This window comes from Neurospora tetraspora (assembly GCF_033439725.1).
Source record: "Neurospora tetraspora strain CBS 560.94 chromosome Unknown B0H65scaffold_1, whole genome shotgun sequence".
In the NCBI taxonomy this organism is placed as follows: domain Eukaryota; kingdom Fungi; phylum Ascomycota; class Sordariomycetes; order Sordariales; family Sordariaceae; genus Neurospora; species Neurospora tetraspora.
Window position 1 is genome coordinate 3,776,155 of NW_026944383.1, and position 12,875 is coordinate 3,789,029.

Here is a 12,875-nt window from a genome sequence, read left to right on the forward strand (position 1 = left end):
GCCTTTATGAAACCATGAGGGTGTAAGCCAACGGCTACACCAAATGCCGAATCCTGCTTCCGTGGTCGTTAGCCGGGAAGGCCCGGGAAAGCACTTGTGGATACAAGCCCCAGCCGTGAACCGCCTTCCTGTTTGTCTCTGCCGTTGTCATGTAAGGCACACGTTCTTCCCACCTTGCTTCTTATTGTTCTGGTTGTACCAATTATCTTTTTGTCCGTTTAACTTGCATCACGCAAACCTGCATATTCTGATTCATCGTGCATCCTAGTTGATGCCCGAGTGCCCAAATCACCCCACAGGTCACCAGCCCTACGAAGACATATCTACCCGCTTGTTCCCTCTTTCTAGCCCCTTTTTGATTTAAGCTCTTTTTCGGTCTTTGAACTTCGGCCTGGAACCCTCCTCGTGGTGCTTTAAATCACTCAAGAGTTTCACGACATCGACGACATTCACACTCACCTTCACGATCGCACTCCGACCAAAAGAAGATAAAAATGGGAACCACGTCAAGAAGGAGGCTGATATACAACAAGGACACCATATCACTCACAAGAAACCCTAATTGGCGGCCTCGATGGGGGTTCTCCAACCCAGTCGACCGACGCAATGATGACGAAGACATAAGACGAACTTATCCGATTCATAAACCTCTCCGACTACCCAACTTAAGGACTCTTCGACTACCAACACCACTACTCATCCACTCCTCTACAAATACACCTCCACCCCTTCCGCAAACCTCTCAAAAATCCTCAAATCCACCGCCTCCGCCATCACCCGATACCCCTCCGGATTCAAATGCAAATAATCCCCACTATCCCACCTCTTATCCAGCATCGTCCCATTCTTTTGGTCTCTCACAGCTCTATCAAAGTCCACCACCGCATCAAACCGTCCACTCCTTCGAATCCACTCATTAACCCTCTGTCTCGTCTTCTCCCTCTCCGGCTCACCATACGCCTGCCCGGGCCCACTCATAGGTGTGATAGTCGCCCCGAACGCCGCGATTCCGCGAGAGTGTAAGCGCGTAATCATCTGCTCGTAGGCAGAGATCAGTCGGTCGCCGACGGATTGTTGGGAGACCTGGTCAAGCGAGGCGGTGCCGATGTCGTTGACGCCTTCGAAGATCAGTGTGTAGCGCACCCCGTTGCCAGGGCGGGCGAGAACGTCGCGCTCGATGCGGCCGAGGGCGTTGGGGCCGAGACCGTCGGCCAGGACGCGGTTGCCGCCGGCGGCTTGGTTGATGACTGAGATGGAAGACAACGAGCGACCGGCTTTTTGCAGGCGAGCGAGAAGCTGGTCGGGCCAGCGGTTATTGGCGTTGGTGGTGGAGCCGCGGCCGTCGGTGATGGAGTCGCCGACGATGTAGAGGGCGGAGGCACGCTCGGGCTGGTAGGCCTCGATGGAGGAGAGGAAGTACCAGTGGTCAGTGCTTGCTACTCCGGCTGCGGAGGACGACAGGTCGGCGGCCGAAACGAGGTTGCCCGGCGCAAGCCAGCTGGTTGTGCGGCTACCCGGGTGTCCGGTGATGGACTGGCCGGTCTGGCCGGTAGCGAAGTAGAGCGTGACGGTCAGGACGGACTGGGCCTTGACTTGGATCTTGATGGGGTCCGAGACAACCAGGGCGCCGTTGGGGACGAGGAAGTCGGGCCGGCCTCCTGAGAAGGTGACGGTTTTGACGGACCCGGGCTTGATGGCGCTGGAGCCGGCCCCTGTTCCGGATGCGGGCAGAGCGACGGTGGCTGCGGTGATGGGCAGATCAGAACCGCCGAAGGCGTTGCTGAAGCTCAGCCGGATGGTCGAGGCATCTTGGGTGATGTAGACTGTCTGGCGCAAGGTGGCGTTTTTGAAGACCGCGTCTCCGCCGTTCTGAGGGTTTCAGTTATGTTAGTCCGTGTACCGTTTCTCTCGGCTTTCTGTTTCTGGCAAGTCAGGATGTCGAGTTCGGACACAACTTACATAAGGAGCGGGAGGGAGGTTCCCTGGCTCAACGAGCTGTGGCATGGAGCCCCAGATATCGAGCCATTGATTCGAGCTCTTCGCAGAAACGGAGGAAGAGGAGCACAAGATCAACGCTCCAGTGAGGAGATTCTTCAGGCCGAAGCCTGTGGACGATGAACCGAACATGGCGGCGAGGACAACTCTTGAACGTTGCTATTGTTCAGAAACAGCAAAGCACAACCTCGTCGAGGGATCAGCCTACTCTTCCCATATTGGCTGTCATCCATCCAGGGCGGATGGGTTATATATTGATATTAACCTATGCAGGAACATGACGATGGTGTAACTGTCCGTGGTCGGTCGATAAGAGAATCCATTCCGGGAACCCGGGATGAGATATCCCAAGGTATCACGGTGAGATATTAGGCTAAATGGCGTATTCCTAGTTCTACCATCACTGGGCGATGGCTAGCGAGCCATGTTCTTCGGTTGACTGGAGAGAAAACATGGGAATAGTTCGGAGCATGGCCGGTTTTCTCCAAACGCTCTAGTGGAACGAGGAGAGCGCCATTCACCACGCTCCGGCATTCTCGATCCCCACATCGGCTGGTGTTTTTCCTGTTCCCTTATTCCTTTCACCCTTGCGATACTTGAACCCCGCATGAACATTTTCCGGGGTAGCGAAGTTGCATTGCATTTATGTATCTGGCCGTCACGGCCAGGTGGTATCGTTCGTCCATCGTCCCAATGATCAAGCTTGTTCCAAGTTGGTTCAAAGAAATATCATGATCATGTATTGCTATCGTGGACGTCTTAGACAGAATGAAAGCGAACATATCCCCAAACATACTAACTTCTCCTTTTGTTATCCAAAATCCAGTCATTGGTTTTTCCAACTCTATTTTGCCAGGATGCGCCCGCTGTTATCCAATTTTAATCCAAACGTCCCATCCATCTCGTTACAACAACAAAACACGACTCGACAACGCTTTCCCGCTATGTTACCGAAACATGAAAGCAAACAAAGTCCCAATGAAAAGGGGAAATCATCGAAGAAGAACAGAAAGGTGGAGGTAATACAAGGCTGGCTAAATGATATAGTCATGAAACAAGATGGGCAAGAACTGTCCCATACGAGAAGAGTTGGGACAATGGAAGGAATAAGGCTGACCAGGAAAAGTACAGACAAAGGACAAGACATCATCATCAACATCAGGCACATGATGCCACAATGGGAGCAACAGCAAAAGAGCTATGTGCTCCTCAGTCAGAAAGAGGCATAGGGTCCTCAAGCAGGTCGAGGGTCGAGACTCGACGGGGATGTCTGCCATCTGGCTCCCCGCACCATCCGCCGGAACCCGCAATAAGGCTCGCCTGCTCCGGGGACGAGGGAACATATGCCCAGTCAGATCCGACGCTGCTCGAAATGCTTTGCTTGGACTTGGGAGGCTTTGTGGTCGGAGGGTTTTCGGAGACCACAGGTCTGGCAAGCCGACCAACGAAGCCGGCGCCCTCAATCCAGCTGGGTATGTTGCCAACGTAGGGTTGGGCCATTACCTCACTATATCGCCCTAGGACCGATGCAGTGAGAGAAGGGCCTTTGGGAAGGGACTGGCTAGCCGTCAGAGGTGGAGCCGTAGCTACTGTTTCCTGGCGATTCATGACCTCGTCGGCGAAGAAGGTCTGGTCCGAGCTTGCGGTCTCCGTTGAGCATCCGTGAGATCTAGCGCGATAGGGTATCTCATGAGTGCCAGTGATGAGATCACCTTGGGCAATCTCGGATGCCAAGGCGCCGTTGTAACTGGAAGAGGATATGCTGGCGACTTGGGCTGATGACTCGTTGTCATCGTTGTATTCAGGCGTTCTGTCCTTGGTGTGGCGACTTGTATGGAATTCGATCGTCGTCCAGCTATCGCTGGGAGCGGACTTGGACCCCATTGAAGAGTGCATTCTTTCAGTGTTGTGTCGAGAAAGTGTTGACGGGTTTTGTGCTCAATGGAGCAGCGAGTCCAACAAGGCGTTATTGCGTTAGGGAAAGTATGTTTTGCTTTGAAGATTGTACAGTCGTGTGACGGACGGAGAAGGACGTATGGGATCGGACGACGGGTGGATGGGTTCGGATGGACAATGGGTGGGATGATGGGTTCGGATGACGACGATGTGGGTGACAAGGTGGGAGTGCTCAAGTGTTCGGACAATTGACGGGAACAGTGGTCTGTCTTGGAACTTCGTGTCTACAACAGTCAGCAACGAACCTTCACTGGGCAGCTGTTGGGATAGGAGTCACCTACTCGAGGTAGGTTGGGGTAACTGACTGATCGAGGAAGCGGAGCATCAAGGTTGTCAGAGGATGAATGGTGTTGGGACAAGTTGACGACGGCTTATCCAAACGAGGACAGCTCCAGAGCACCGACGACAGGTACGGTGTTGAACGTTTGTTACGTATGATGTCGTCGGCAACGAAGTGAGCCTGTCGCTGGAGGCAAGGTCAGATCGAGACAGAAAGGATGGGGAATGTCAACAAGAAATTTCGAAAGCAGAGGGGGGATGGAGTTTTTATAAATTGTTGAGAAGAGGGGCAGGTAGGCGTGTTTACGTAGGCAGGCAGGGGTACCTCTCTGTGTGACCTTTACCACCTACAAGTAGTGTAACCATCGTGCCATTCGACCCCTTCTCTTCTCAGCGAATTTTCAAGTTAACACAAAAGCTCGCACTCATTGCAAGTTGACGGTGGTAGGTCAAGCTACAATGAAGACGATCACGCTTCTGTAAACGATTTGACAACCACATAGCAAGAATCATAGAATCAATATTAATTTATCCCCAACAACACCGTCCTATGATAATCTGCCTGTACAGCTAGATAGGTCACAGGAAGGCCGGGGCCATCTAAAGCCCGTCCTACCAATATACCTAGTTACTTGCTCCTCTCCACTCCTTCCTTTCGTGGTCCACTGCAGTGAGTATTGCTCAGGGTCTACCGTCAAGGCATGAGTAGCTCCCATCCTAGGTATGTTCTTCTCATCTAGCTGCCTTCTTTTGACATGTTCCGTCTGCGTCTGGTACCTTGTCTTTCATATTCAACATGCAGCGATTCACACGACTCGGTATTGCATCTCCCCTCAGATGTTTTCACACCCACCAGATGACGTGGTGTTCGTCAGCACTAGCAAGCTGCCAGACACCACTCACGCTACTGTATTTTCAGCAGAGAACACCGAGATTGTGCATAGCCAAGAGCAGAGAAGCTTCCCATCGCGAGCCACAGTGAAGAGATCGAAAAAACAAAGACCTTTCGGTCTCTGCGATGATTAACAGAATTGAACCCGGACTTCTCATGGCCGAGATAACAAGGGCACAGCAGCCACTCACCACATACTACCTGGTATGTCAGGTAGGCTCGAGGTGGGTAGGCTATAATTACAATCTGATCCTGGGCCTGATGGACCGGGGCGATCTCGGTCACAGGGGAGCGTCGCAACGAGATCTTCGCATTTGGCCTGTAGTGGGTTGCTTCGGGAATTAAGCATGATGATAACAAAGCTTTTGTTTCCAGGTTCTTTGAAACATTCCGTTGAAATACCCTTCCCATAAAATCTCCGCTGCGTTCCAGCAGGCTTGAGAAAAGCTACAAGGTCGAGAAGGCTGTTGAACCGGCGGGAGACGCCAAGATGGTGTAATGGTGTTTCACTCTCTGGCAATGAAGCTACATATCCTCATGAGGGTGGCAGAAATTTTCACCAGACGTCTCATGATTCGCTCTTTCTATTGCGTTCCTGAACTTCATGCCCATCATTTCGAATTGGGGCAGCCGGTTAGATCGAAAATTTGCATGTTTCGAGGTGTGTCGATATCTTGATGAGCTTGAGCTTAACACTTACTGCAAGGTACCGTCGACCCCTTCCACTTGAGCAGCTCGTATCATTTGTAGCCTGATGGAAAAGGGTTCCCATGACCGAGTGGGACTCTCGTGGTTGGTTAATATGTTGTTGCGATAAGGTCAATGATAGAAAAGGCTTGAGATATCGAAATATCATCATCCGTCGTTCCTGCTTGAAACCCGCTCTAACTCCATTAACACTGCTCCACCATTTTTAGCCCGTCAGGGTGCTTCTCTTTGCAGGGCCCTGCCCTGCTAGGCCGCTTGCCCTTGCGGTAGCGCGTGCATCAACCGCTGTGGGCATCATCCACTCGGGCGCCCGGCCCGGCAGGTTCTTTGTACGTATGAAAAATAGAAACATGACCTTGTCTGGAGATTACCGAAACTGCATCGCAAAGGAGACTGACCTTTTAATTCAACCTTGGCCTTGGTTGCCTTGCCTAAATGATGTCAAGACGTTTTGAAGAACTTACTGATAGAGGCGGCAGCTAGGGACGAAGTGGATGCGCCCAGGTAGTGTACTGACCTTTGATCACCTATTGACGAGGATAACCCTGCCGGAGGATCGGCCACGGTTTCCATGTCATATCAGTTGACTTCACTCTACTGAATATGATCGTAGGAAACGAAAAAGTAACGAAAAGGATATGGAGGTATGTAATTCAAGTGGTATCTCTCGGCTAATGGGCCGCCGGTACATAGTGACCCTCTCACGTATCGACCGAGATTCAAAGAAGTGAGGTGGAACCTCGCCTGAGTTCATCCATCCACACCACCTCCATGATATGCCCTTCCTCTGGCCTGTCTGTTCGCCCTCTCGTCGAAAAAGTCTTTGAAGGCAGGTTCTTTTGCACACATCCCTCCCCCCTGCCTTTTACAAAAGAGGCTTCTCTAGAAACGAAAATGGAAGCAGCATCAGAGCAAGTTGGGCAAGTGGGACTGTACTTACCGAACCACAACCCCAGGCGTTCCCCATCACCATCCTTGCCGCCCGCTAGTCCCGTGAGGCCTCGCACTCGATCCTTCCACTTTCACTTCAGTTTAGTACCTACGTATCAGAGAAGGGAAGGCTCAAACTTCAACCATGCACATGCAGGCACCGTGATTCCGTGACCGGATGAGCGAAGAAAATTCTTCTTTCTTCTTCAGTTTGATTACGTGCATCATTTTAGATCCCCGCACTATAGTGTCCAGTCACCTTGGGTACCTCTACCTACTTGTAGGTAGATATGCATCTAATCCTCAATTCTGTAGCGAGTAAACGAGACTCGCTATCTCTTGCCAGCTGAGGTGGAAGTGGCCACTGTCAATGTAACTACCCAGCTACCATACCTTGCCTACGCAGGTATGCCCTTCCATTCCGGCAATGGAGCCAGTCTGGCAGAGCAAGTGCCAGGTTCCATCCGGCTCGGGAGCTGGTAAGGGCAAGAAAAATTGAACTGAATATGCCGAGAAGGCTACCTTCCTCGCGAAGGTACTAGTGTTCGGGGAGGCCAGCAAGCTGTCCTCGCCCCTTCCCTGGAGGGTGTAAGGCTGGATCCAGGGTTGTGGCCCGTGTAGAGCTGGATATTGGGTTGTACTGTGGTTAAAATTAAAAAGTCCCTCTAGGGAGAAATCTTTGTTTTGAAATCGAAGTGTAAATAGTGTAACCGAAGGTAGAATTGGAAGTGTGAATGCAAATGGAAGTGTAAATGGAAGTGCAAATGGAGGCTAGTGTTCGGGGCGGCAGGAAACCTGCCGCGGCCCTTCCCAGAGCGAACGCGAACGCGAAGAAGTTTGGGGACGGAGAATACACTAACAGAAAAAGCGCGAAATTCAGTTAGCACTAACAATTCTTTTGCGGGTGAAAAGTGCACTTTCGGGTCGTGCGTTATGATTTGGGTAGTGCGTGCGGGGTTTTGTATGGGGACCGCCCGCGAAAAGCACTAACACCCTAGCCGGATTTTTTAGCGTCCGGTGAGCTGTAAGGATACATTGCAATACTGCATCTATCGACGGGTACAGGCGTTTGACAAAGTCGATCCCCGCCGTCTTCGCTGTCTTTTTTCCTGTCCGGCTTCGAGTCTGGCTGAGAGATGGTCAAGTGAACCCTGACCTTGTCAATTAATTGACGGGGACGAGAAGAGAACAACTTTGATAGTCATGGCGAGCCTGCTGACACTCGAACGGATATGGGCCGATCACTTCTGCAAAAGAGTCTTAGGTTTGAAATCCTGCAGGTACCACTCAATCAGGAAATCCTGGAAATCTGACAACGGCTTTGTCTTCGCCTTCAAGTCCTTCAACCGTCCATCCATCATCCCACCCAAGCCGTCCCATCCATCCATCCCAGTCCCATCAGACGAGCACCTTGCTCTGGGTTTATCAGATGAACAGGGGGGTAGACATCAAGTCAAAAATCTAAGCTATTCAGCAGAGGAGTGTCCATATCTATATGCCAACCAGTCGACCAGCCTGCCATCCTCATAATCCAACATTGTGGTGCGCGCCCTTCAGTGCTTCAGGTACGGCCTGGTGTGCAACTTCAACAGAGCATTTAGGCAAAATCTGAAGGACCCTATTAGGCTACCATCCAGATCCTTCCATGCATATACCAAATCGAAACTTACTCGTCTGGGCTAGAAACGCCTACCAGACCCAATACTTGCACGGGGTCAAGCACATTGATTCGCAAATGCAAATGGATTCGCAAGTTTAGGGCTACTGTCACGGGGGGCATCACAAAAAAAGGGTCTTATCACGTGACAGGTAGCTTTTAGTACCTTTTCTGGACAGATCGTAAATTACCGAAATTTTTATTTCGCGGGCGGATTTAGAGGTTAGTGTTAGGGTTAGTTAGGGTTAGGGTTAGCTCCGGGGGTGCAGGGGGCCGGTGAGAGGTCCCCGCGTGTGAATGTCTTATCAATCGAACATATATTAGTCATATATTGGTCATATGTCTGTAAATTACCGTAATTACACAAAGGGTACGGCTGGTACTTTTTCATGAATAAAAGTGGAGTACGCACGGTCGTTTCTGATGCCCCCCGTTACCCACCCCCAAGTTTAGTACTTCCATCGGCAGCCAGTTTAGGAGGGCGCCAAGGTACCCAAATCCCGGCAAAGCTTGGACTATACAAGCGATACTTCGGTCTTGCACCCAATTTGGCATATAGGCTGGGTATTTGCGAATCCATTTGCATTTGCGAATCAATGTGTCTGACCCCGTGCAAGCATTGGGTCTGGTAGGCGTTTCTAGCCCAGACGAGTACACTGAGCAAAGGAGAAAACGATACGCTTTCAACGAGGCTTTCTTTCTCGGCAGCTCGCCGGTCATGTCGCCAAGTCCTCTAAGACCTTTTCGGCCTCAGGTGTCTCGTCTTAAAACAGCACATTCATGAAGAGTGGCTAAAAGGCCGAGCTTGTTGTTGGGGATGACGAATAGGATTGCATACCGGGACATCCAAAGAAGAACGGTGGAAGTGAGAGAGAAAGTTAAAGAAGCCGACCGGATTTTTTTTTTACACTACACTTCACGCTTGCTGTGTTTTCCGAATCAGCTGGGCGGGCAGATGAGCGGCACCATAGGTAGTTGTAGTATGTAGTATATGCTAACAAGCAAAAAAGCTGAATGATACATGCCAACAACCAGGCTGCATAGTTGAAAAACCGGGGTATCAGGCCTGGAACGGCCACACACACAAGTCCTGACTCAACTTTACCTTCCCACCAACACAAAAGAAAACAACGACACATATTGCACTCTACTAGTAATTAACACCAGTAGTCTGTGCCCTGCCCGCCCCGGACCTCCTCTCCCTCTCCCTCTCCCAGCGCTCCCGATCGCTGCCACTCGGCGACGGTGCCGACTGCGCCGACGTCATCGGGCCCATGCTACTAGCCTTGCGCCTCAACCCGCCGGCCTTGAGCCTGCGGGCCTGCTGATACGCGCGATCGAGTTCCGTCTCGACAGCGCAGCGGATCTTGAGCGCCGCCACGGCCGGCCACACGCTGCGCTCGCCGCGGAGGATCCAGTACTGGAGCGTTTCTTTCGTGGGCGTCTCGAGCAACCTAATAAAGTCGCCGGCCGTCACCTCGGGCACGAGCGTCACGCTCGCCCCGGGGACGCGCTCGTCCACGAGGAAGCGGCGGATACCGGCGGGGAGCAAACGCAAAGTGTCGAGCTGGCTGAGCCGGTGGCGGATCTCGAGGCCCATCATGCGGACGAGGAAGGCGGTTGCCGACATGGTTTTGTTGCGGGTCTCGAAGAGGGAAGGGCCGTGCATGTCGCTTTGCAGGAAGGGGATCAGGTAGGGGCGCGCTTGGCTGACGATGAAGTGGTTGACGTTGAAGAGCTCGGCGATGCGCTGGAGGGGAGATTCTCGCTCCGAGTACGAGGCGTGCGTCCAGTGGCGGAAGTCGACTGTGTTGGCTGGCTTCCAGGGGACGATGTTGCCCTGGGAGTCCTTGCAGAGGATTTTAGTTTCTCTGTCGCCGTAAAGCGATGGGGATGAGGCGTTGGATGCTAGCGCTGCTGTCCAAATAAGCTGTAAGGAGTCATGTTAGCAACATATCGAGCAATATTTTTTTGGGTTGTATCAACATACCACATTGGGCGCTGTCAGGTAGTTCAGAAGGGTTGGAACACCCCCTTGTCCTGCCGTGGCGACCGTGATGTTCAGTACCCTCTTGCTACGGTTGTACGCTTCCTCGAACGTGAGGTCGCCCAAGTTGGACCTGATACAGTGCTCCAACACCTTGACATCCAGGAAGTAGCCCTCTTTCCAGAACCTAGTCACTCTACGCACCAGAGTCGACCAAGGATTGGTCCACCAGGAATCTCTCTTATCCCTCCTTTCACCGTTCCCGGGAGTTCCAAGCTTGCTCGAGAAGGCAGAGAGGTCAATAGCTTCGCCACTCAAGACATGCAGCAGCTCCTCCTCCGTATGAACGGCCACGAGAGCGGCAATCAAAGCTCCGGTCGCCGTGCCCGTGATGATCCGCGGGAGCAATCCTCGTAGGAACAGTGCCTTGGCAACACCAAGGTGGCAGAGACCAAAGATAGCGCCGCCTTGAAATACGAGGGTGCTCCGTCCGAACGCCTGTCTAGTATCGTGGATGAAATCGAGCTTCATTTGTGTCGACATGTAACCCATAGTGTTGCCGCCGCTTCCACCACCCGCAGTACTGTTTCCGCTGTCTTTGCCGTCGTCAGAACTCGCCAACCCGGGACTAACAGGCCTTGCTCCTCTGAATCCAGGTATAAGACTGTTGCTGGGGTAGTTGGCTCCGGTTCTCCTAGTCGTCGGCAACATCCCAATCTCCTCGATGACTTCCGCAACCGCAGTAATGTACTCCTCAATCAGGATCTTGGTTCCCGCAAAGCTCTTGTTGTATAGCTTAGGTGCCGTAATGTTACCGAGGTTTCGAACGAGGCCGCTACGCAAAAGGTTGACGAGCGCATTGACGTCGCCATTGTCGCGCGCAACTTCGATGCTCTCCAGCCGCTCGTTGATCAGTTTGTAATCGTAATGCCGGCTAATCGGGTTATTGCGCCACAAGTCGAGGCCGAGGAGAGTGTCGAGCCGGATGGCGGCTTCCTCCCACTCGTCGAACTCGGAAGCATTGCGGAGGACGTCGAGCCAGACCTCGACGGGGCTGCGGCGGCGATACCATTCACGGAATTTCTAGGCGGACGGGGTTAGCCTGGGTCATGTCTACTTGGGGCGACGTCATCAGTCCTATGGATGAACAAGTCTAGGGACTTATTGTCGAGAGTCAAGACATGAGGACTGGGGTTGAAAGCCATGAAGGACGTAATGAAATCTAAGCACTCACACCTGCCCAGAAGAGCACAATGTCCACGAATATCCGCCAGAATGATATGAATATTGAGGGTATCACCGACCCCATTGTAAACAAACAAAGAGAAAACCCCGCCGTAGGGTTAAGAACAAGTAATGAGGTGTAATGTTTGGCATAAAAGGTTGTATCAATAACATATCCTGATCTCGCTCATCTACCCTTCCTTGTTGGTGGCAGATGAAGCGGTAGGAGAGAACGAAAACATGCGCAACTTGAGTCAGTTGCGGCGAAAGAGGTTGAACGAGCGTGAAGAAAGAGGAAGGCTGCGGCAAGCGGGTATGCCTAGATGGGTACGGTTAGGTACGTAGTTGTTGGATAAGAATGAGCGAGTGTTGTGTCACGGTGTGTGTGTATCTCGGGAGTGAGGTCAATCTGGGCAGCTGACAAAAGGATTGTTCGATGTTTCCTCGCCTGTCGCCTGTGGTCGGAATTGAATGGAACGAAACGAAGGAAACGAAAGGCTCGGATGAAGATGTCCGGGATGTGTTGCGAAAAAAAAAAAGAGCTTAAACCATACTGGACCAGGCCCGTGTCATTCCATGTTTTGGGTTGGGTTTGGTCTCTTTCACAGGCGCGTCGAACGGTGGAAGGAGGTGCAAATGGCAGTCTGGCCGGAAGTTAAGGGGGTGTGTGTGTGTGGGCTGGGTGGACACTGGCCTGGTGCCCGACGTCAGCTGCTGGATCCTCAGGCAGGACCTCCCCACAGTTAATGCAGGCTTTCCGTGGCATGTGAAAGCGAAAATGGGATCTCAATTTTCGGGCAAGCCCTACCGTCGCATCGCTGAAATCCCATTCGCTCCCCCACATTTGGGCCTGACAGGCGGGGGCCCGACGGCCCTGGCTGCCGTTGAGGATATCGTTCACGACGGGGATTATCGTGAAAATGGGAGATGGCATTGATGTTGAAATACTGAGGAAGATGAGATAGCTATTTGTCACTGTTCATGAAGAAGATCATTGACCTGATGTAGAGGCGCGCAAGGAACGAGAAGAGCGCAACTTGGCTTGATTCTTGATGGGGTGTTGATATTTGGGTACGTTGCGCTATGTAGTGCCGAAGGCTTCGGCTGCCGGCAGTGACACGTGTGACGGCGGGTGACGGACATCGTTATCGCACAACATCCACGAACCTAAACCTTGCACTACAAGGGGGCTATCAAAGTCTTGTGTCAGAATATTACCTTGTCTTCACCGGACATGTTAAGGCGAG

General features: G+C 52.2%; 4 protein-coding genes across 4 annotated transcripts; 1 reads left to right on the forward strand and 3 right to left on the reverse strand.

The window, feature by feature from the left end:
- Positions 1-353: 353 nt before the first annotated feature.
- On the reverse strand, positions 354-2,445 carry B0H65DRAFT_33830 (SGNH hydrolase-type esterase domain-containing protein). Its single transcript, XM_062823600.1, has 2 exons — positions 1,960-2,445; positions 354-1,869 (listed from the first exon to the last, which is right to left on the reverse strand). Exons 1-2 carry the CDS (start codon positions 2,125-2,127, stop codon positions 709-711), a joined length of 1,329 nt encoding a protein of 442 aa, XP_062686432.1. The 5' UTR covers positions 2,128-2,445; the 3' UTR covers positions 354-708.
- Positions 2,446-3,204: 759 nt separating this feature from the next.
- B0H65DRAFT_505027 (uncharacterized protein) lies at positions 3,205-3,891 on the reverse strand (the record flags this gene model as incomplete). Its single annotated transcript, XM_062827960.1, has 1 exon — positions 3,205-3,891. One exon carries the CDS (start codon positions 3,889-3,891, stop codon positions 3,205-3,207), a length of 687 nt encoding a protein of 228 aa, XP_062686433.1.
- A 1,018-nt stretch (positions 3,892-4,909) lies between these two features.
- B0H65DRAFT_450570 (uncharacterized protein) lies at positions 4,910-5,307 on the forward strand. Its single transcript, XM_062826014.1, has one exon. It carries the CDS (start codon positions 4,954-4,956, stop codon positions 5,254-5,256), a length of 303 nt encoding a protein of 100 aa, XP_062686434.1. The 5' UTR covers positions 4,910-4,953; the 3' UTR covers positions 5,257-5,307.
- A 3,999-nt stretch (positions 5,308-9,306) lies between these two features.
- B0H65DRAFT_584785 (uncharacterized protein) lies at positions 9,307-11,609 on the reverse strand (the record flags this gene model as incomplete). Its single annotated transcript, XM_062830907.1, has 3 exons — positions 9,307-10,347; positions 10,408-11,487; positions 11,532-11,609. The coding sequence occupies 3 exons, from the start codon at positions 11,607-11,609 to the stop codon at positions 9,568-9,570; spliced, it is 1,938 nt and encodes a 645-aa protein (XP_062686435.1). The 3' UTR covers positions 9,307-9,567.
- Between the last annotated feature and the right edge of the window lie 1,266 nt (positions 11,610-12,875).

Bases quoted from the DNA above. Each gene is read 5' to 3' on its own strand.
- B0H65DRAFT_33830 (XM_062823600.1), bottom strand. From the start codon at position 2,127: ATGTTCGGTTCATCGTCCACAGGCTTCGGCCTGAAGAATCTCCTCACT. The intron at 1,870-1,959 runs GTAAGTTGTGTC...TGAAACCCTCAG, and splicing joins ACCTCCCTCCCGCTCCTTAT to AACGGCGGAGACGCGGTCTT.
- B0H65DRAFT_450570 (XM_062826014.1), top strand. From the start codon at position 4,954: ATGTTCTTCTCATCTAGCTGCCTTCTTTTGACATGTTCCGTCTGCGTC.